The sequence below is a fragment of the Macrobrachium nipponense genome, chromosome 11 (genome assembly GCF_015104395.2).
Source record: "Macrobrachium nipponense isolate FS-2020 chromosome 11, ASM1510439v2, whole genome shotgun sequence".
Classification (NCBI taxonomy): Eukaryota; Metazoa; Arthropoda; class Malacostraca; order Decapoda; family Palaemonidae; genus Macrobrachium; species Macrobrachium nipponense.
In genome coordinates, this window is record NC_061087.1 from 13,302,145 (window position 1) to 13,326,882 (window position 24,738).

At 37.8% G+C, this 24,738-nt stretch overlaps 1 protein-coding gene across 3 annotated transcripts in view; it reads left to right on the forward strand.

Moving 5' to 3' along the window:
* LOC135225235 (spastin-like) overlaps positions 1–24,738 on the forward strand; it is a 185,531-nt gene that overhangs the window by 139,090 nt on the left and 21,703 nt on the right. For all 3 annotated transcript variants that reach the window (XM_064264664.1, XM_064264600.1, XM_064264728.1), the window contains one exon: positions 24,557–24,724. In XM_064264664.1, coding sequence (XP_064120734.1) covers positions 24,557–24,724 — 168 coding nt within the window. The remainder of the gene's footprint in view (positions 1–24,556; positions 24,725–24,738) is intronic.

Genomic DNA, 24,738 nt, shown 5'->3' on the forward strand with positions numbered 1-24,738 from the left:
GCAAAGACTAGAAATGTTATGAAATTTAAGTACGTCATTAGTCGATCGGCTAATTTAACCATTTAAAGAGTCAAGTTTAAAGAGAAGCAGCATGTTTGTTCAAACGTTGTACTGTAGAGAGAGACATATATAAGGAAATACCAGATAGTTTTACGAGCAAGTAATCGCCGCCTCGGCACACACCGACAATGCATCCGTAAATTAACTTGGCTAATGCAATATGCAAATGGTTTCTTAATGAGAAGAATTAAAGTGGCTTAAACTCTCGTTTTAATTACATTCTCAGCTTGGAAAGTGCGATAAAACGTGGAACGTTTGGGTTATCGCAGTTTGCTCAGCCCCCCAGTCAGCCTGTTGGTTTTGGCTGGTCCGGTTTTAGTGGAAACGAAACGCGAAATGCCAGGAACCAAAACATCCCTTTGTGCCGTGACCTTGCGCCGGGTGGCCTGGAAAGCCAGAGAAATGTCCTTTGTGATTGCTGATGATCTTGGTTAATCTTACAAGTGGGGCTGGAATAAAAGGAAAGCTCGGTTCCTTGCGTATGTGGAATATACCCCTCCACAACTTCTTCGTGACTTTTTGTTTCTTTCTTTTTCGGTATGTTAGTGATCTTAAGAGGTTCTGAAGTCTTGAAATTTACCGTCTGTGGACAGTGTCTGGCGCACTACGTTTCGTAAATCCGTAGGGGGGTAATGCCGTCAGTGGACCTCATGCTGTGCACTATAGGCATTACTTAAGGTTCTTTGCAGCGTGCCTTCGGCCCCTAGCTGCAACCACTTTCGTTCCTTTTACTGTACCTCCTTTCATATTCTTTTTCTTCCATCTTACTTTCCACCCTCTCTTAATACTTGATTCATAGTGCAACGGCGAGTTTTTCCTCCTGTTACACCTTTCAAAGCTTTTATTGTCAATTTCCATTTCAGTGCTGAATGACCTCATAGGTCCTAGTGCTTGGCATTTGGCCTAAATTGTATATTCATCTCAACCCGACTGCATTTCTTAATCCTCTGGTTCTGACCTCGTCTTAGAGTGTGGTCCGGAAGCGGGTAGACGAGGAGCTTTATTCTCACTTCTTCCTCTGCCGTCATTGATTCTCTGCAGTTTTATGGAAGTGTGGGTGCGCTTGCTTTGTGGTGGAAGTTCTTGTCGGCGACGTTTGCAGTCAGATTCTCTCTCTCTCTCTCTCTCTCTCTCTCTCTCTCTCTCTCTCTCTCTCTCTCTCTCTCTCTCTCTCTCTCTCTCTCTCTCTCTCTCTTCGAAAACCGAATACCAGTTTCTTATTTTCACCCTGGAATGTTGTAAAGTTCAGGTGTTAGTCAGTCGTTCAAGATATTTATTCTATAAAAGGAGGGTATATTATGAAACCCAGTTAACAGTAGATATTCCCATCGATTTTGAATGGAAACTTAAAGAAGTACCATGCTTATATTAGTGCTTGTTCATGCTATGCTTATCTGTAGAAGCACCTATTCGTATCTGAAAGTTTATGGTGTTACTTTATGTAAAGATTGATTTGCGTTTTAATACGCTATGTTTTCTTCAGCATTTATTTCGAGTAGTAAAATCTTGTATAGAAAACAAGTGAAAAGTTAGCGACCGAATGGAATAGTTGTTGATTGCAAATTATTCTCCATAATTTTGAAAAGCAGCGCCTTCCATTTTCATTGATTCACAACCGTGCGCGCCGTGAAGAGCGACAGCTCCGGCGAGCTCAGGTTGAAATTGCGTTATTGTGGTTCCTTGCCAAATCTGCACATCAAAGGAATGCTGCTGCTCCTTCGGGAGGGATCCGCCTGATTGGAATTTACGGGATAGAGTGGCTGTCGCTAATGGAGCTCCTTTGACCGGCCGTTTGTCTGTTCGGTGTAGACGTGGATTTGCAGCCATGGAAGAATCTCGCGCCTGCGTCGTGAGACTTTCAGTAAAACCGTCATATGAAAATGATCGTTAATTAATGGTCGATGGCCTTTTTTTAAGTATTACGACCGTTCAGTAAGTCTTTGATTACTGCCGTCGTTTATGAATGATTCGTATTAAAAGCGACGCAGCTATCTACATTATCTACCTTACCATCGCCACAGTGACAGTCAAGAAACGACCTGGATTGTTGCTGTGTGTCTGTTGGAGGGGGGAGGAAGAGACGGTTGTCATATGGGCGTTGCAGTGTCTGCTTGCCTAGTGATGCCGGCGCCAAAACCTCTCTCTCTCTCTCTCTCTCTCTCTCTCTCTCTCTCTCTCTCTCTCTCTCTCTCTCTCTCGTGCGTTGCCAACAAGAAAAACAGAAGGTCGATGTCTTTCATCTGCAGGTTAGCGTGAGCCATGCAGACATTTAGTTACACACACTCGCATGAGCTTAATGTGTCCGACGTAGTAAATGCGTAGAATTTTTGGGGCCTTGGATTCTATGAGAGCTTCGAGTTCAAAACAAAATAAAATAGGCTTAGCTACACCATTAGGTCTCTCTCTCTCTCTCTCTCTCTCTCTCTCTCTCTCTCTCTCTCTCTCTCTCTCTCTCTAAGCATATTGGTAGAAATTCATTATTAAACACGCTTCGATATATGATGTTCCTGCTATCTACTGTTCATAAAAGGACGAGAGAACAGTAATTACCTTATCCATTTCAGAGATTATATTCAGCAAGCTATCAAGCAACTGGAGTATAAAGTGTGTTTTCATAGGCTTGGCATCGGTTGCCATGGAATCGGAGATGCTTTGATCTCCAAGCTCTCTTCCCCATCATAGCTAAGGTTTCTTTGTGATCTCCCCTTCTTTGGACATCATCTGTGTGGATGATGTCAGCTATATTTTTTTATTCTTTTAAATCTCACCCTCTAGGGAGTCTAAGACCTTGATCCGTACATACTTGACTGTCCAGTGACTGGCTGCTTGAAGTGACCACCGTTGTTTTTGTTTTAGATCGAGGCGGCCATTTAAACACCCTTGCTGACAACGTGTCACGGAAACTGAGGTTTGACAGTGGCAGCCAAATATTTAGCCACGTCTCTGTTTTTATGAAGATAAGTCAGGTTTGAACAGCAAATGTGTGAAGCCAAGTGTTTAGATGTTACCTTTAAATTAATAATAATAAAAAAAATTATTTCACTCGAGCGAGAATTTCAATGTTATCTTTAAATTGATAATAATAAAAAAAAGAAAAATTACTTCACTTGAGCAAGCAAGACCTAACGAAGCAAAACTTTTTATTATAAGCTGAGTGTGCTTTTAGGATGCAGCATAATACTTATCCACAGACATACAGTTGCGAACAAGTCAACCTATGTGTAAACCGAAATGTTTTTGAGAAAAGCCTAGTTAGTCCTCTTCTTTTGTTGTAATACAGAGAGTGATTTTTCTGAGTACATTGTTTTTTCAATCGATGAATAGGTGTGAAACTCCTTGAAAGCGCTCATTACATCAGCCATTAATCCTAATATGGAAGCTAAATATATTACCCCAATAATTTTAGTATACTTATGAGGACGCCATTAGACATTATGCGTTTCAGGTAGAGAAACTTCATGATATTGTACTCTGGCTGAGGCAAAAAAGTACTCGCAAGGTATTGGGAAACCCATTTCTCCGTATCTGGATTTCCAAGCGTTATAATGGTGCTGAGAAGAAAAGAGAAACGTGCCCAGAGCCACGGATGAAGATGGAGAAGATTTGCATAGTAATCTATTGTACGGTTAGAGGCGATAGCTGTAGAAAGACATCCCTATTCCTTGGAGTGAGAGAGGGATAAAGGTATTGGTAAGGGAAATATTCTTAAAGGCTTTTGAAGGACCTGAGTTAATGGGCATACTGGTAGGTGTGTATGAGAGAGAGAAAGACTCGTTTATATACTTGAGTCCGTCAGTTTTTCCATTTTTTTCCACACACAGCATCAAATGCCATGAAGAATAGGCAGCATTTATTGAAAGCTAATAAAAATATATTTTTATAATGGAATAGGTATTTTTTTCGTTATTCTTGTTAAACTTATTTTAATTGCCTTTGTGATTCACGTTTTCGAGAGAGAGAGAGAGAGAGAGAGAGAGAGAGAGAGAGAGAGAGATTTTAATCTTCAGAGTGCCGTGTTAGAGGGGGGGGGGGGCGATAGTGCAAGTGCCGTCAAGGGCTCCTCAAGCAATTTGATGCTCTTGAAAGCAATTTCGGGACGAGAGAATCTCTAGCATCGTCTGGTACTCAGTAGCGCTTGCTCGGAAGTGCACGTGATGCCAAGTAAACGTGACAGTGTAAATAAAATACTGTGAACAATACTAATGTATTGGAGTATTATGCGCAAGGGAACCTTTTATCAAAGTATGACGTAACCTCGTGCATGTGAAGTCAGTCAAGTTTACTTCGTCCCTGAATAGAGGGCCGCTTCTCTCTCTCTCTCTCTCTCTCTCTCTCTCTCTCTCTCTCTCTCTCTCTCTCTCTCTCTCTCTCTCTATGTTTTTCAGGGAAAATTTGATCTTAATGATGTGGTGTTTATGTTTCGAAATGTCAAAGGGATTAGTTCCAGAATGAATTGTATTCGTTCCTTTCATGTTTATTGCGTTTGCATTTCACAAATGCTGGAAGATGCATTCCACCGCAATTACACGCTTGCTGGAGCAGACATCAACCCCCCCCTCCTCCTCCTCCTCCTCCTCCTACCTCTCCCTCCTCCTCCTCCCCTCCTCCTCCTCCCCATGCAAATTGCAGCAAAGGAAAATTTGAGCGCTTGCGGATTTCATCACCAATCTCTCTCTCTCTCTCTCTCTGAATCAGAGAAGTCTAGAAGGTTTGCTGATGAATTTAATGCGTAAATGTTTTGGGTACATAGGAAGCAGTTTTACGCTTCATTAAAAAAGATAAGAGGGTTGAACTGGAAAATTAGCTGAAGTAAAGTGTCATTTTCCACTGTTTCGCTGTGAGTTATTTAGTCAGTGAGATATTTTACGACGTTCCAAAGCCTCAAAGGAAAAAGAAAAATACTCTAGGGCGCAGTTTTGAAGGTAGAGCAAATTTGCATACGAATAGAAAGTCGGGGACATAGTGGGACTCCACTTCACACACACACACACACACACACACACACACCACACCACAGAGAGAGAGAGAGAGAGAGAGAGAGAGAGAGAGAGAGAGAGACTGAGACTTGAATCTTTGAAAATACCCAGAAACTAGGAATGGAATTGATATAGAAAGGCGAAAAAGTTTATGGAACTATACGATACTGGGGTTCGTTACTCCAGTGTACTTGAGTTAGTACTGTAAGTAGTCTGCTGACTGTAAGTACCAAAGTGTGCTCGTGATGGAGCGAGTACTCACACGTCTTTTTGCCCGGAGCAAGTTGGAGTGTTTTGTCGAGTACTGAGGTGTACTTGTATAAGAGGTTTGTTTACCGGAAGCGAAATACGGACGAAATTTGCTGGTGGAAATTGGATGATTCCGAAGGGTCTGTTTAATCACCTGCCTTTGCGTGGGAAAAATCTGCTGAGAGAGAGAGAGAGAGAGAGATGCTAGTAGATGGAAATACTCTTTTTGTCCTCCGAACAAGTGGTCTTGTTTTGGTTCTGTTCATTTGGTTTCTGTTAATGAGAAAGATTTCGCAAAAGGTTTCGTAGACTTCTGGTGGGGGGGGGGGGGGGGGGGGGGATACAAAAACATAGTTGAGTCTCGTGACTAGCAAAAAAAAAAAAAAAAAAAAAAAAAAAAAAAAAAAAAAAAAAAAAAAAAGACAAGATTTTGGGAGAGATAGGAATTAAACTTTTTCGGGAAAAAGAACCTTTTAGGAAGGGATGTATTGTCCTTGGAGTTAGGAAATTTTTTTACATAAAACTGATTAGGTTTTGGAAGATTTAAGGGTGTGGGTAAGGGGAGGGTGGAGGGAGATTGTTAGATGGAGCCTTAGTAGTATTAGAAAGGTAAGGTTGGGTGTGAATATGGCAGTAATTGCTGTTTTTAATTTTTGTATTTTGGTAGTCATACCCAGTTAGAAGAAATGGAATAATGTGGAATATATATATATATATATATATATATATATATATATATATATATATATATATATATATATATATATATATATATATATATATTCCATTTCCTCTAACTGGGTATGACTACCAAAATACAAAAATTAAAAACAGCAATTACTGCCATATTCGCACCCAACCTTACCTTTCAAATACTACTAACGCTCCATGTAACAATCTCCCTCCACCCTCCCCTTATCTACACCCTTAAATCTTCCAAAACCTAATCAGTTGTTTATCGAAAATTTTCTTAACTCCAAGGCCAATACATCCATTCCTAACAGGTTCTTTTCCCGAAAAAAGTTAAATTCTTATTTCTTCCAAAATCTTGTCTTTTTTTGCTAGTCACGAGAGACAACTATATATATATAATATATATATATATATATATATATATATATATTATATATATATATATATATATATATATATAGATAGATAGATAGATAGATAGATAGATAGATAGATAGATGTAGATATATATATATATATATATAATATATAGAGATATATATGGGTGTATATATATATATATATATATAGATATATATATAGATATATATATATAGAGATATATATATATAGATATATATATATACTCACATTATATAGTTTGTGTATTTATGTGCTTTTTTGCACAAGGTGATTGTGAGTATAAACTAGATAACTCAGTAGCCAGAACATTTTTGCTTCTTTGAAATCTGGAAAATGCGTAGTAAAAAAACACACTTTCTTCTTTTTTTACCTTGAAGGTATTTTGGTTACAAACAGAATGCTTAGAGTGAAGTATGGCTGTAACGTCTCCCCTGTCCTGCCAGTCAATTGACCCAGATCATGTGGTACTCATATCTCTGTCGGATTTCATATTCCTCTTTTGACAGCCATGATTGTGTTCGTGCTCTTCAGTAAACGCCATAGAATTGAATGTTATCCACAATACAATTTTTTTAAGAGTTGCCATCGAGTCTTTAAATAGTCATTGTAGCAAGATTTCTCTGAATGCGCCCTTGAATGTATGAGATATTGCTTCAATAAATGAAACAACCGATTTCTAGAGCAATTTAGGGCACTGGGATTTTTTGGAATTTTTGTTTCTGTCACTATTACTATCGTTGCCATGCGTCCCAATTGCTTGGAAAGTACGTAAATTCTGTAAGTGAATGTAAGTAGAATTTTTTATTATCTAGTAACTATGAAAAGCTATAAAGAAGGATAAACATTTTTCATCTATTAACAATGAAAAACTATCAAGAAGGATAAACATTTTTTATCTATTAACATTGAAAAACTATAAAGAAGGATAAATAACTCTGCCCGTGTGTATTAAGCCAACTCTGTTAATAGTTACAATCAGCATATTTTGTATTGCGTGTTGATATTACTGATATGCAAATGACGGGTAAATCAAACCTGGGAAAGTAGAAACAATATAAAATTTCTTGTCTTCGCTTCCCACCATATCTTCATCTTCACGAAATCCTATCTTAAAAGGAGAGTGTAAGGAGAGTGTATTTTAGGGGCCAGACCGCCAGAATTGAAAGCCAGGCCAATTTGCATAATACTGTTGTGTATTATACTAGCTGGAGAGCAGGTTTTAAAGGGTCGGGTATTTTCCTGGAGGTATACAGTCCTAGACAAGGTTTTGTGTAGTGAAGAATGTAAGTGTATAAAAGATAATTTTTTTATAACATCTTGAAAAGTATCGAGATACGAAAAACCGAAATAGTTCGAGTGTGAAAGGAATTTCCTTATTTCATGTGATTTTGTTTGCAGGAGTAGGAAGTAAAATAAGAAAAAAAAATAAATCAAAAGCAGAGACATCAAAGGGATCGCTTTTGAATTGGGAGTTGGTTTCTTTATTTCGGAAGCTCAAAACGGGACAGAAATTTAAGAGGAAATTCTTTTTTCATTTTCATCCGATACTCTTCGTTGAATTTAAAAAAGGGACATGAATTTTATGGATTCATGAGTGCTAGTGTTTCAACATTGCATCTCTCTCTCTCTCTCTCTCTCTCTCTCTCTCTCTCTCTCTCTCTCTCTCTCTCTCTCTCTCTCTCCACATATAAATTTTAAGCATGTTGCAGCGTCTAGGTCATTAATAAGATAGTTTATTTGGTTTGTTGGTGTATGTAAAGGTAATTTGATTGTTCTATCAGTTGCATAACTAAACTTTATTATTCCGTAAAGGATATGAATGTGTGCGCGTGTGCATACTTACAGTACTGAACATAAAAGCATACATACTACTCATTTCTCGCCCATCTATTGGAGAAACTACACATTGCGGCACCAGAAATATTTTTGAAATGTGTTTGTATCTGTAACAAAATTGAAAATACTAATTTTTATATTTTTAACAGAATCTGATTTATAACAAAACTGAGGATAATTTTTTTTTTTACATTTTAACAAATTCTAATCGCGCAGACTTAAAAACTTAATTTTACTGTATTTTGTAACAAGTGGGAGAAAGAGTGATCCCCAGAGCTTTCCCTAAGAAGGAGTAAATGCCGACACACTAGGGCAAAGGAATTTAAATGAGGTGTGGTACGATGCCCCCACTCCTTTCACTTCAGAAAAGGGGCCTTTCTCCCCCGATTTCCCCGTTCAAGTGTGAAGTGGGTTTTTACTCTTTAACGATGACGTTGCGTCACTGATAGACGCAGAAATTATGAATAGATCTAAATGCTGCTAAAAAAATGAAATTAGTTTTCTCACTGTTCTCGTCCATATTTAATTTTTTTTTTTTCTATCGGTGGAACAAACCTTGCGGTTCCCACCTATTTCCTGTTTTCATGAGTCGTTGAATTTCTATTTCACATGGGCTAAGTGCTGTAAAATTGTTCTCACTACGGAAATTCGTATTAGAGGGGAGTTTTTTTTTTTATAGATTATCTGATGATAGAGTCATTTATTTTTCTTTTATCTTCAAAGAAACTTTTTTCTCTCTCTCTCTCTGGAAGGGTTGAGAATTATATCCCAGGATTTTCACCTTTTATGTCCTTGCATTTCAAACAGAAATGTTTCTCTGTGCACTTTTGGAGAGAGAGAGAGAGAGAGAGAGAGAGAGAGAGAGAGAGAGAGAGAGAGAGAGAGAGAGAGAGAGCAGAGAGAGTTGAGAGAGAGAGAGAGAGAGAGAGAGAGAGAGAGAGCGAGAGAGAGAGAGAGAGAGAGAGAGAGAGAGAGAGAGAGAGATGAATAGGAATAAAAGCTAACGAACCTGACGAGCTGCTCTTTTCAGAGAAAGGAGAGAAAAAATAAAATAATCAAAGTTTAAAGTGAGATTTGGCTTACAGATAGCGTTCTCAATTATATGGTCGGGATACTTTAAGGATGAAAGCTGCTTACGGATTAGTTCAAATTAGTTTTCCAGGAACTCCTGAGATCAAATCTGTACGGCTCTTAGAAATAAACTGCTGGCTACGCCAATCTTAACAGAAATGTCATGTTAACTTGAAAAAAAAATTGAATAAAAAATATATTTGTTTATGTATGCTTACAAAAATCACAGTAGATGCACGTGACTTCATTATATAAGCGAATACCACAGGAAAATGATAGACAGAAATCCAAGCGCTTTCGTTCCTTGACAGTGTCATAGTAAAGACGAAAGCGCTTGGATTTCTGCTTATCATTTTCCTGTGGTATTCGCTTATATGTATATGTATATGTGTGTGTATGTGTGAAAATGTTGGTTTTCTTTACCCGGGAAATTGGTTCTATATCGAGTGTGTATCAACACATCACGAAAAGGAATATTTTGTTTGATTCCCACTCGATTCCGCATTTGACGCCGAGCACTAATCTAGATTTAAAGCTGCATTTGACAAATTCATAGTCGATAGAAATTGCAGCCGGGAAGATAAATGCTTGAAAGGTATATTACTGAATGCAGTCGCGGACTTCAACCAAAAATATCCTGTTCCCGTTGATTTATGAGAACCATTTGCTCGCTGCAAGAATTAGATGTCGTTATAAAGTATATCTTGACAAAAACGGCAAAGTCGTGATTATGAACAAAGTTTCATGTTGACAAAATCAACCAGCTCCTCAGTGATACAAATGCTTTCGACGACAAATTAACAAGAAATTCCCTCCAAAACGTTCATACAAAATTTTTAACGTAAAATTAATTGGTAAAGAGCATTGGATTAATGGAAAAATTTAACGTTACATTACTTTGATGGCTCTTCTAAGACTCACAAAGGTAATAGTTTACCATTCAGACCAATCACCTCATGTGCTGTGCTGGAGCTGTCAATTATAAGGGGCCTCCATTCGCACGCACATTTTCTCCCAATTACATGAAAAAAACTGTTCTGTCGCAGATTCAAAGCACCACAGATATCCCTTTACAACATAAAACTCCAAAGTGTAGAAGTAGATTCCCTATTCACAAATGTACCAGTACAAGAAGTTGTACAATTTCCCTCTTAACCCTGAATGATCAAATAATATGATTATAATCTTTCAACCATTCTAAGATCGCTAGGGTGTGGCCAGGAAAACAATGCAGATCAGCCAGCTTTATTTATCCTTTTCAGTCTCAGTTTGGAGGTTAATCCCTTGTTTATGGCTTTACCCTAGATCCGTCATTTAATGGACTTCGTTTTCAAAAGAAACAGCGTAGAGTAAACTTTGGTTGTTCTTAAAGATTTTTCTTTCAATGTGTGCTTAATGAAATAACAGTCATACCATAATTTGTTGAATACATCAACACTTAAAATTCGTTTGGGTGGTTCGCTAGGGATAGCTTTTCATGTTATTTCATTATTGTTCCTTTCTCTGCATTTCTTCCTTTTCTTTTTATTTCTGTTTTCTTGAAAAACATTTTCTGGATCATGAACTTCTCTGGCTACGTTGACATTCAGAAGCGTCAGATTCCTCCTCTCATCCACTTCAAGACGAACCTTTCCCTGCAATGCGCGGATTTTTCCATTGTAATCATCATCTGGGATTTTCTGCTTCTTAATGTTGTCCAGTATGTTGCCTGTAACAGCGCTAGCCAATCCAGAAACAGCAACCAGAAGCATATTCTTGATTCCACTGGCTGTTTCCAGACCTGGGTCCATTTTGACGAACTCTGCTTAGGATCCACTGCACGAAAGCGCACCCAAAGCTGCTGCTGTAGACATAGACAAGGCAAAAGTTGTAGATCTATTTCGGAGTCTGTGCCGACAGAGCCCACTCTCTAGCTTATATTCACCTCCCTCTCACATTTTTCTTTGTTTTCAGAATTTAGCGAACCTTTTCTAGAAAAATGTAAATGTGTGTGTGATTTTTTTTCTCCAATTTATGCATCACCAAATCCATAAAAATGTCACAACCGTGGAGACTCATCGTTATGGCCTTCACATCATCAGCATTACTCTTAATCCCGATCATCTTTGTTACTTGCAGAATCATCAGAATGACTCTTACGGGACACTCTATGAGCAAGGTTAGTTCACAAACCTTCCATTGGGAGACATTTTAACGAAAACATCTTCACATTAGGTACGCCAGGTTTCAGGGTAGTATTTAACAAGGACATCAGATTGATGGCCTAAGAGGAAGGATACCAGTATTATCATGTACGTATTTTGAAGTATGGCATTTACGTATCATACACTGAGAGTGTACCGAGAGTATCACTTGTGCCACTTAACAAAGAACTCGGAGTCAAACTCAAACGATTTTTTTCTACCCTTTCCACCTTAATCATTTCTGTACGTAGTACACATAAAGTGAGGCTCATGTTACTTGCAAGCTGCGATAAGGTTCAACCCGGAAAATAAGTGCTTAAAGATGCAGCCAAAAAAATTGGTGTTGAATAGGAAGCAGTTTTTTTACCTCCTCCTCCTCCTCCTCCTCCTCCTCCTCCTCCTCCCGGGGATAAAAGTATAAATAAATTCCGCAGCGAAAGGGTTAAACCTACCATTTGACTTGAGCAAACTAGCACGGGCATAAAATCCGCAAAATCGGTTTCCGATGGCAAGTGCAGATTAACAAGGACGATATTTTGCGTATCTTTTGAGTGAGCACTATAGCACGAGATGAACGAAGCGCCTCAGTGGCGTGGTCGATATGGTGTTGGCGTGCTACTCCTTGGCTGCAAGTTCGATTCTCGGGCATTCCAATGAAGTGTGAGACATGGTGATAGAAGTTCACTCTCGACGTGATTCGGAAGTCACGTAAAGCCGTTGGTCCAGTTGCTGAATAACCACTGGTTCCATGCAGCGTAAAAACATCATACAAACAAACGAGAGGAACGAGACTGATGCAAAATGAACTTGTGTCATTATGCAGTTTAAGCTTGGGTAGGGGGGATGCGTCCGTCTGCCTTTTGAACTCCGTTCCAGTGCATGCAAGCCAGTTCACAGACGAATGAGCGCACACGCACGCACATACATAAACTCAGGAAAGTTAGAGAACACAGGTAGCCTGTTCGTGATATGGAATAAAGGAGAGAGAGCGAGAGAGAACGAAGAGAGAGAGGTGTTACCAAGGAGTCTTGAGCGACTGGCTTCTGGGACTACAGCAGTAGCGTATCTAGGTAACCTGATTAATGTGTATTGATAATGTCGAGATAAACTGTTCTTGAAATACGTATATGTTTTAACGAAGAGTAAGAGTTTATTATTATTATTATTATTATTATTATTATTATTATTATTATTATTATTATTATTATTATTACGAAAGAATCAAATTAAAATACAAATGTTTTCTAAGTTAAATCCCCACAAAATAGAATGTATGTATGAAAACTGTAGCCTAAATTAAAAAAAAAACATAGAAGCATCCATACAATATATATATATATATATATATATATATATATATATATATATATATATATATATACAAGTGTCTGTGCATCTGCATATTTTTTTATTGGTATAAATGGCCATTTATAGCAAAAGAGTTTCCTCTCCGTATGCTACTTTATGCAACCTGTGATAGAGTCGAAAATGAGCTGAGGGTTAAAGGTAACTCCAAATTTGATCATTTTTGAAAACCCTAACCTATGTTCCGTACTCTCCTCTCCCCTTCCACGGAATCTGTGCATCTTGTTCCCCGAGTTTAAAGCCAGGAGCGTATTCGGAGGGTCGATGTCGACGATAGAATAAATTTGCATACGAATTTAGTCTTGGGTGAAAGGCCCGATATCTAAATTTGAAAAGCGAGAAGCGAAAGAAAATGATATGAGAGCTTGGAGACCAAACGTAAGTAGGGGTCGAGAGTACGGCGCAAGTGGGATAAAGATGCCACGTAGAGAGAGAGTGGAGAGTGGTTTAATATTCAGGGAATCTTTAAAGGGACGAGGATCTCTCTTCAGTACTGTCAGCCAAGCGAATAGAGTTGGATGCGCATGCGTGTGATACAGGAGCTGGGAAAAGTGATGTAAGTAACGTTCGAGTGTTTGATAATGAAGCGAAATAAGCAGGGATTGGTAGGTATATTACGAATCATCTAACTTTTGGTGAAGAAAATTTATATTGTACAGGTTAGCTTTTCAAGGGAAAGCTGTCCCAAAGTGGCTTTCCTTTATATTATAGGCCAGGCCTCTCTCTCTCTCTCTCTCTCTCTCTCTCTCTCTCTCTCTCTCTCTCTCTCTCTCTCTCTCTCTCTCTCTCTCTGAAATGGATTAATTTACGCTGACCAAGTCAATTTGAAAGTTCGGGAAGCGATTGGTATGATTTACGATATTAAAAATGCCACCGTTATCTTTTGGAATTAAATTAAGAAACGAACCTTAACGTTGTAAATAGTGTTGGAGGAGATTTTTCTTCATTCTTAATAATGCGCATTTAGTATATCAGAAGGCTGGGAAAAGTTTTGCAATGAAAAGATTCGCAAAACTTTGGCTCTTGGTAAATTTACTGGCCATCAAAAGTTGGGCTCTCCACAACTTCCCTCCTCCACGTGGAGAAATTCAATGAAAAGAAGTCTTGAAGGTATTTGACTTATGGCTTTTCACTGGCTGTCTTATGAATGCCCTTTATTTGGTGAAAGAATCGACGAAGGCGTATATTGTCTTCAGTTTATAAATTTTTTATATATAGAACTGCGGGTGGTATGTTGTTTCATACATTTAAAAAATCCTTTTATTGTTGTACACTCAAGGCTAATTTAAACATTAATATGTTCCTGAATCAAGTCTAACCCTACTGAGTTTCTGGCAGGGAAGATGTTAAAAAGGCTTCCTTAAATTTTTGTTGCAATGTTGCAAATTCATTTCCTACCTAGGCCTCTGGTTACTGACAGCATGGTTTTCTGTTTTCAGATCTTGTTAAAATGTAGCAAGATTCACAATACTTTTGTACGTTTTGAAGAAATTAATTAGGATTTTACAACTTAATATCAGGAAATACTGTACAATCTTCCTCCGCCATTTTTAAACAACTTTTGAATTTCAACTTAAATGCCTCCATGACAATCTCAAATTCTACACCTTCATTGAACGGTCCCCAGAATTAGCAGAGCAAATTAGGCTACTCGAAAGGATAAGACGTTTAGGTCTGGGTGACAGTAGAGTGAGGAAGTGACAGCGGGGGGCAGGCGGTGTTGCGTCATGTATCGGTGGAGTGCCTCCGAGTGCCACAGGAGATTCTTGTCGCAGATGATGATGATGATGATGATGATGGTGCAACATGTGGCTTCTTGTCTCGTGAGAGGATGAAATGCTTCGCTCAAAGGGAATTGTAGGAGCTGCCTAGTCTCTGAGAGAGAGAGAGAGAGAGAGAGAGAGATTCTCATGTGCTTGTCCAGGCGATGGGTTTAATTTTGATTATACTGATAGTCATTTGAATGTCTTTGATTGTTTCCTGTTTGTAATTTTTGAATATCAGGAAATTTATGAAAAGTGAGAGTGAATTTTCATTGAAATATTGTCTAATGATGTACGTTGAGCACATTCAATGTTTATGATTAACCGTTTCTCATTTTTATTTGATTGCACGAAGGTAATTCTTAGCACGAGGGTAATTCTTTTATTTTCTATTAACGAAAAATTGTGTGGGACCAAGTCTTAAAATATAGATCTATTTTGTAGTGATTTCATCAGAATTGGTACATCCTCGGAATAAAACCTTCAATATAACTCAAGAACCTTCGTTAATGTAAATTTAACTTAATAATTCAGTTTAATTTTTAATTAAGTAATGCTAATGTACAGAGTGCATATATATTGTGAAATGACATCAGAGGTACATACTTTTACTTTTCATGTATTCATTTCTAAATGTGTTTGAATTATGTCATTGCACCTTTTGTAGTGCTGCAGAATTAAGCTGGTTCATTATGCCTCTTGCTAGATCATTGTTATTTTAGGGAGGAATTGACTCAGAGTGAGCGAATTACAGTGCATTTTTTTTTGTGTGTGTGCACAAAAAAGTCAACCACAACCGCTTGAATGATTCAGACATTAGCCTTAAAAGACGTTAAAATGTTTGTCTTTGGTTATCTTTGAGATATTTTTCCTAAAGAGAAATCTGGTTTAAAGCTGTGTGAGTTTTTCCTATTTTAGATTGTATAGAAATAAAAGAAAACCCGTTTAAAATAGAAATAAAATAAAAACCGTTTAAATTCTTTTTTTTTTCACCTAAGGCATATTACGAATAGATATGGGGATGCTTACGAACATCTTTGTAAAAAGAAAAAATTACCAATTTTTGTGTAAAAGGTTATCGCCTGACATTTAGTTGTAAATATTTAAATTGGCTGTTTTCTGAGGGTCACTTTCCAGGTCCTCTTAAATGTTCAATTGAAGTATTTCGGTACTGTCATTTATTTATCCTTAACTGGCAACGAGAGAGAGAGAGAGAGAGAGAGAGAGAGAGAGAGAGAGAGAGAGAGAGAGAGAGAGAGAGAGAGAGAGAGACCTATGATCAATAATGAAGGTAGTGGATATGCTGTTAGGGAACGCCAATGAACGTCCTCCCACCTAATGCCACAACTGAGCAACCCGGGAAATGAGCTGTCCCTTGCTATGCTTGTCGACGGAACGACTGATAGCTCTCTCTCTCTCTCTCTCTCTCTCTCTCTCTCTCTCTCTCTCTCTCTCAGAGAAGAAGTATATGAACTTAATAAAAAGACTATACAAATCATTTTTAGAAATCAGTGAATGATAAGTGTGGAGCACTTTGTGGTGCCTCTCTGTGTGTGTGTATGCATGTATGTATGTATGTATGTATGTATGTATGTATGTATGTGTATGAAGAAAAGTATATGAATGTAGGAAAAACTTTATAAAAATCATTTTTAAAGGCAGTGAAAGACAAGTGTGGAGCACACACTCTCTCTCTCTCTCTCTCTCTCTCTCTCTCTCTCTCTCTCTCTCTCTCTCTCTCTCTCTCTCTCTCTCTCTCTCTCGGTTTTAACTGGTAGATTGATCGGTGAAGTTAGCTAAAAGTATGTATGAAATGAAATCATATTACTGAATGTCTCTTCGGCCCTCGTAAGAAGTGCATTGATGCTTAGAGTCTGAATGATATATATATATATATAATATATATATATATATATATATATATATATATATATATATATATATATATATATATGTATATATATAATTCTTTTTGCTGACGTTTATACCTACTGGAAAAGTTTCAGCGAGATGGTTGCCTTTTAAAACCGATTTTAAGGCAGTTATTACTTACGTTAATGGTGTAAGTTATTAGTTTTAATTTTTTTATGAAATTAAGCTTTGTACTAGTTACTAGTAGGTCGTGGGATATAATAAACCTGTTTTAATTTTTATTCAAGTCGAGGTGACTGAAAATGATATCAAGTTCTAAGGAAAAATATGATTAAATCATTCAAGGATAAACTGAAAGACTTCTTATTATCTGGGTGTTGTGAATTTGTGGATTTGTTAGTCAATGTGGAGAACGTCATGTCAACCTTAGAAAGTCTACTATATATGAGAGGTGAGTTTACTGGTCTTACAAAGCTGCTTCGGTGGAGGTTAATAAAGATTACTAATATATTTGCATTACTAATTAGTACTCCAAACTCTCTCTCTCTCTCTCTCTCTCTCTCTCTCTCTCTCTCTCTCTCTCTCTCTCTCTCTCTCTCTCTCTCTCTCCTCCTGGTTTTTTTTTTTTTGGGTTTTTTTTTTTTTTTCTGTTCTTTTTTGTCTTTTGAGGGATCATCTGTTTTCTTTAAAGTATTTTGCTCGAGTTATCATGGTAATACTAAGAAGTTGAAGATGGCAGGAAACACTATATAGTACATACACATGTGCATTAGTTGCTCACTAATAAAGAAGTGCAGGCTATAAAAATTGGAAATCAGTGAGTGATGAAGGAAAAAGAAAAATTATAATTTTTTGGGGAAAAAAAAACCATCTGTTTTTATAATTTTTGTTTTATTGGTTCAGTGTTATTTTCCAGGTATGCAACCCAAATCCCCTTAGTGGGTGGGTGTCAGGCTATATTTTTCTTCGAAATTGAATATTGGCTGGTGAAGGCAGTTGCATTCGATTGAAAGCTGTCTGCCAGACGTAATGTTTCTAAAGTCTCGTGTCTATGAGGAAATTGAATTTTAAAATTGGTTCCATTTAGAATGTAGACTCACGCCATATCGATTGACCTTATTTGTACGCCTCTCTTAACCCAGTAAATAATGCGACGAGCCCCACCCCCCCGTAATAATCGTCACAGTTTAGGTGCGACGTCTGGACCCTTGGATGCGTCGGAACTGGAGAAGACGACCTGCGTGAGAAGTCTCAGTAGCATGTTTATGTCTGAAGGCTGTCTGGTAAAAGCACGCAACGTCTCCACCAGCGTCTCTTTGTTTTGGCTGGAGTCAAGGGTCGGGTAAAGAGTGCGTCGTTTCCATTATATATATATAGATATATATATTGACGTGTCGATTGTATATATACATATTTAGCATAAAATTTTTTTCTTCTTGTATAGATATATCCTTATCTAGGTGTGTGTGTGTGTGTGTGTGTGTGTGTGTGTGTGTGTGTGTGTGTGTGTGTGTGTGTGTGTGTGTGTGTGTGTCAAAACATTCATTTTCATTAGCTGGTTGAAGGATTCCTCCAGAATGTATGTAATTTGGTGGATTTAATTACTTGCGTGGAAGGACCAGTAAATGTCTTAAGGTAATTAACAGACTCTATTCTGTGCCTTTTATCCAAGATCGAAGTGCAGTGGTATTTTTACTTGAATATAATAATGGATCACCTTAATGATTAATTCATTTGTCATAAAAACAGTCGAGCTTTCAGCATTCATATTTTGCAAAGCGAATTTATCTTCTTATCTGAATTTGCATTGCTCCTCGATAATCGTAAGTGCACCGACGCCTGTTTTCCTCTTTTAGTCAACGAGATAACTCGTTTTACTGTTATTGGTGGAAATCCGCCGTTTGCTGGAGCTGGCCTCGTATATTTGAACATTACGTTTCCCATAATGTCTCGGCTCCAATCTATTTTACCCTAATGGGCGATAGGGCAACTCGTATCGGGTTTAGAACGATGTTAGTGTGGAACAACAGATTCTAATCTTTAGTTCAGATACGAAACTATTTTAATGAATGTCACTTTGTGGATTTATGCTACTTGTTTTGATGGCCATGAAGCCCTGCGCTTTTTGTCTAAGTTTAGTTTTGTCATGCCATAATGCAGTAGATGAGTGCAATCATAAAAAAGAACTGGCTTGTTTGACGGTAAGTTGGGCATTTAATCGGGAGTGGGGAATTTGATTGGTTGTGGGACATTTGATATGGTGCTGGGCATTTGATCGGAAGCCTGGCATTTGGTTGGAAGTTGGCCATTTGATTGGGTGGTGTGGGTATTTGATTTCGAGCTGGGTTTTCATTGGTTACTGGCACTTGATTGTGTACTGATAATTTTATTGGGAGCTTAGTATTTGCACGGAAGCGGGGCATTTGATCGGGGCTGTGCACTTGATCAGGAGCTGGGTGTTCGATTGGGAGCTGACTGGAATGTGCATCTGCCACGGGGTTCAGAATCAAGTATTGTGAGGCAAATAACCCATTTTTTCCGTTATTTGTGCAAAGTGTGAAAATTTCTACGTTGCACCTCAAAGGTTAGATTAATAGTTGGCTGTGAACCACAAATTTAGTTATGATATTCAGCTCTCATGGTATCCCAAGGGTTACCAAAAAGTTCTCAATTAAATATATTTCTCCTGCTGGCTTTTGGGGTTCGGTGAAATATAACTTCCTCCTAAAGCACTATTTGCTTGAGACAAGGTCTGCAGCTATTTCATTTCTTGAGAATTATTCCAACTCGCTATCTCACGGAGATTTGACATGATCAAAGTTGTGAGTTGATTATTATCTCCGCTTAAGAAGTATTTTGAGTTTTTGTTTGTTTGTATGTTTGTTTTGTGATCGGTCTCTTGCAGGATTATTGCAAAATAATGTGAGTGGATTGTTATAAAAATTTTACCAAGATTGTGTCTCGTAGCCGGCATAGAGTGACCGGTAAGATTTAGGGAGGAGGGACCTTTTCTGTGTGGATTACCTCCGTTGCGGAGGTTTGCGTTATCAAAACTTTTTTGTGTCAGACATAATCCGCCAACGATATTTTGGAAAATTGACTTGGTAACATGTGACGTTCCAGACTGAAAGTTGAGAGATTCAGTCTCCTCAGAATTCGTAATTTGGAAGTTACTTATTTTATATTCTGTTCTTCACATAGGTTATTTTGAACCATACGAACACTTCTCTTCCCTATACTTGAGAGGCGCGTCTCTCTCTCTCTCTCTCTCTCTCTCTCTCTCTCTCTCTCTCTCTCTCTCTCTCACTCTCTCCCTTCTCTCTCTCTCTCTCTAGGATCCACCTCATGCGTATTCTGGGCACGACTTCCCTTAAGAGGACCTGAAAAGGGAAGGCGTCAAGTGTACTCTTAGTAAAGGGAGGTATTCAGCACAGGAGTAAGCCTTGGTGAATTTGAAATCATCATATGGTTGTGCCTTTTAATTTTGATCGAATTATGGTTCTCAATTAACAAAATTAAACACCATTCTAATATAGGAGTGGTCTTTGTAAAGTAGTCATCTTCCTCATCTTGCTTTGTTGAAAATGAAAAATGTCTATTTACGTTTCTTTCTTGAGTGGTGGTTTGTTATTTGTTGTTCAACTTTCAACAAGCCTTTCTTTCTGGTATTTTTTTTTAATCGAAGAAAACGCTTTCCCTTTTTTCTGGTTTCATGTTTGTATATAGATATAATTTTGATATTTGAAGAGTAGACCTTGTTGTAACTTGTGATTTCTATCACCTGCTTGACACGGGATCTTGAACGTTGCAGTGCAAAATGCGTTGAAGTATTTAATATGAAGTTGGGCAAGTTCTGTACGTAGAATATATCAGACGTTATTATTAAGAGGATTTTAACTAATTACAATTTAATTTATTTAGTTAAGAAAAGGCTAAAATCCTCTTCTACCCAGTGATTTCTCTGTTCCACAACCTTTTATTCCTCTTCTTTATTTATTCCTCTCCTTTATTTCCGATTGAAATGAATCTTTCTATAAGAGAACCGCCAAAACAAAACGAGACTACAGCGATATGTTTCGCGAGGGAACAGAACTGCTTGCTACCTTCCTTCAGAGATGTAGCCGTCCATCAGTGTGGCCACATTCCGAAATTCCCGTAAAAGCCATCGAAACCGATGCGGCTCATTGCTCTTTGCTATAAAAATGAACAGTGTGGCTTTTTCTCTTCTAGACTTTTAAGAGTTCGTTGACCCCGAGGGGTCGGTGACCCGATGTGGTATTTAGCCCATCGTTCCAGATATGGGCTAGCATTTTTAATGACAGCGATTTCATCACATGCTATTTCAAGTGTGCGTTTAACCTTTCTGTATGTACAGGTTTTTCCATGGGCTCTAGAAATATTTTACTTTCGCCTTTTCCGTGGCAGGTAATAACTTCCTCCCAGGATTCCGCCATCTTAGCCATGGTATTTATTGCCAGTTCACAGTCTTCTTTCTTCCATTCCGGCGGACCCCAACACACTGGCTGAGAAATGTTCCTTCGTCCCCTCGGCGGAGTTGGGAAACTTCCATCTCATGGTGCAGTAAGCTTTAACTGACTGAGCGAATTTTTAGGTTGTCTTAATTCGCCTACTTTTTAAGTGTAAACCAGGGGGAAGGGAGACTGTAAAGCTATATTGCTGATTAACTAAGATCATTCGAAATCTTCAGTGCATTTCACATTTAAAACTTTTAAGAACTGGCGCGACTTCAGCGGTATACCCATGTGATCAATACGGCCACGATTGTCGCTGCTTAGAGCATCTCTCTCTCTCTCTCTCTCTCTCTCCTCTCTTCTCTCTCTCTCTCTCTCTCTCTCTCTCTACATATTCGCATGGTAAAATGTGTGGGTCTTTGTGGTCTTGATATCCGGTTATTGGAGCTTTGAAAAAGTTAGTTTGGCCTGCCAACACTTCCTATAGTTTTGAGTTGCGTTTTATACAGCTTCGTTCTGACAAAGGCCTGGTGGATTGCGTCATTTTAGAATCCTCTTTTTCGTTTTTTTTTTTATTTATGATATTTCTATTGTAGTATTATTAATAATTGTAGCACAATTTTATGATGCCAGGAGTGTGTTTGTGGGCACGTCAGCTGATTTCTTCGAGGTTGACAAACAGAATCTGATCAAACTTTTGGTGTGTTTGCGTGCTATTCAGCAGGATATCCCGAAACTAGATGAATATCAGTTTGCTTGTTGGCAGGATATCTCTATAGTGGGTGCACAGGATATTATTTTTAATTTTTCATCAAAAGTTATTTGCCTGTAATATACCCTGTTAGCGCCAATTGTCGTTGACGGATATTCAGCCATTCTTGAATGAAAACCGGGCAACAAAAGAGTTTTTAAACTGCACCGTCTGCCATGGCTGAGCTGTAATGAAAGGAAGTTGTCCCTTATCCAGACCAGGTCTCTCTCTCTCTCTCTCTCTCTCTCTCTCTCTCTCTCTCTCTCTCTCTCTCTCTCATAATCTGACCACTTCTCAGTCCTGATGTAAAGTGCATCTAAAATTCAAGATATAACTTACTGCTTAATCATGCTTATAAACACCCAAACAAACTTAACAAAAGTTTTTTTCAATAAATATATACAGATGTGTCAATCAGGACAGCCAATACTCCATCCATATAATGCGTTTTGCGGCTTACTTTACTTCCTTCTCTGTACTGCTATAAATATTAGTCATGTTTACATTCAGATGTCTTAAAACCCCATTTGATACAAGCTAGTTTCCGTAGCTTGTGCATGTTAATAAGTGGAAATTACACTTACCAACATAACAGAATATAGTACAAAGGTCTGCCGTGTGTGTGTGTGTGTGTGTTGTTTTTTTTTTTTTTTTTTTTTTTTTTCTCCAGCCTAAACCGCAGTTCTCGTACTTGCATCTTACGTTCTCCCAGAAGCACAACCAACAACGTGTGTAACAGAACATTCGTATGTTTGACAAATCTTTACACCACACGAGTCATTCTCGTCTACAGAGTCGCTATTATTCTCAACAAACTGCAGTCCTTTATTTATTGTGGTTTACCGCTCATTGTTGTATTAGAGCCCGATTTTTTCTCTTCGTCTTTCCTTTCTTTGTTATGGAGATATGGCTGTGGTATTTTTGTGTGTATTTTAAGTGAAGCGAATAATCTCTAATAATCTCTTGACACAATTTGATGAATATAAGACACTCGTTTCTTATTCTTGTGTGTTCCGCACTGTTAAGAACACTTGACATTCAAAAGACAATAGCATGGAGGAAAGGTTTTGAACCTGAATTAGAGTGCCGTGTTTATTCCCTAAGTGTCATCTGAGATACGGATGCAGAGTGCAGCTCTGGATACGCGACTTTTTTAATCCGGGAAATCCCTGATGGCAAAATATGAATGGACTGCGAAACTCCAATTAGTGGATATTGATTGGCGAGGTGAAAGGGCAACATCCGCTACGTTACTCTTTTGCAGCTTTTCCCTCTGAAGGGTTGATTGGGATGTGACCGCTGCCTCTCTGTTTGAAGTTTGGCGTTTCCGTGACGAAACTCGCGCCATTGCTTAGTCATGTGGATTGTACGTAAATTAGGTTTTGAAAATATTTTGAACTTTTGTGATGGCCCATAATGGATACAGGTTGCGGCAACTGGTTACGGATTATAATTTTTTTTTTTTATTCAAAGCATAAGACTAAGCGTGCACGCGACACACACACACACACACACACACACACACACACACACACACACACACACACGACGTATAAATATTTATTTGTGTACAGTCGAAACAAATAGTAATTGGTAGAAGAAGAATTGTTCCAAAGCTGTGTCATGTGTATGTGTTTACAGTACACGCATCCATAAATACACAAAAATGCTGGGAAATGATTTTTTATGTCTTTATTATGGTGAGGTTTATATTATCACACGTTTTTAGTGATGTTAAACATCATAAACTAGTTTGTCCCGAAAAAAAGACAGTGTTTTTGCACCCTATGATCATACAAATTATTTTGAAATTTAAATATTTAGATGTGAAGACTGGTATTTTTGTCATGTACATCTAATCATGAAAGTTTTAGTTTTAATTCATTTTGAAGACCCGCTTGTTGTCTGCATTGTTTTATTTAGGGAGTCTTTAGTGTTATTGTTTGTTGTTGATAAGGCATATAAATTAAATATCTGGTTTCATAATTGTCAGTAATGTCTTTGATATCCTGTGAAAGGTTTTGTTATACTACTAAGTTGTCCGAATTTGGTTTTTTGCAAATGTCACATTTAAAACCTGGAATGCCATCCTGAATATGAATTGTACCTAGGTAATTTATATTATTAACTTGAAATCAATGCACTTAAAGCTTTGATTTAGAAATGCAGGTGTTATTATGAAGGAACTTCTGAAATGTAACAAAATACTACTCTTACCATGTTGTGAAAAAATCTAAGGTAATTGTTACCCATGTTTCACTAAGAAGATGGAATGGCTGTCTTACTGATTTTAACATTCTTGTTGTCCAAAGGCAAGCTTGAATATCCTATTTTGGTGAGAATATCTTCTTGAATATTTTAAGTAGTATAAAATATAATTTTTCAAACAAGTGTGTAATTTGCAAGTTAAGATCAAGTTTGAAAAAACTTGCCCATGGTTGATAGGGACGTTATGTAATACTTATTTCATGTCATGGCTTGCCTTAATCAATTTTCACAGAAAAAGTATGTAATGCAATTTTTCATTACTTGCTAGCACAGTTGATTTGGAATTATTGAAATTCTCTAGGGTGATGAGGATACAGTATACAAATATAATACTCTTGTAGAAAAATTCAGTTGTGAATGTTTTTGTGTGTGTGCACACATAAACATTTGATCAAACAAACATTTGATCAATGTAGATTTGAAGCTTCATTGATTATGAGCATATGATCACTTGTGTCAGTTTGTGATGGTCATTAAAGCATTAATTTATATCTGTTGTTCAATCTTGTATACCATTGTTTCTTTTCTCATTAGGAGTTTTATATGTGGAGTAATGCTGTGTGCTGCATACTTATTTCTGTTTCTTTTGTTGCAGGTTCTAAAGAACTGGCAATGGAATTGTACAGACGTGGTATCTCTGAGCTGGAGGCAGGGATTTCTGTTGACTGCACTGGCCGTGGAGAGGCGTACGAAAGGGCACAGAGACTTCAGGATAAAATGAAGACCAATCTTATTATGGCCAAAGAAAGATTAGATATGTTAGGTATGGCAGTGGAT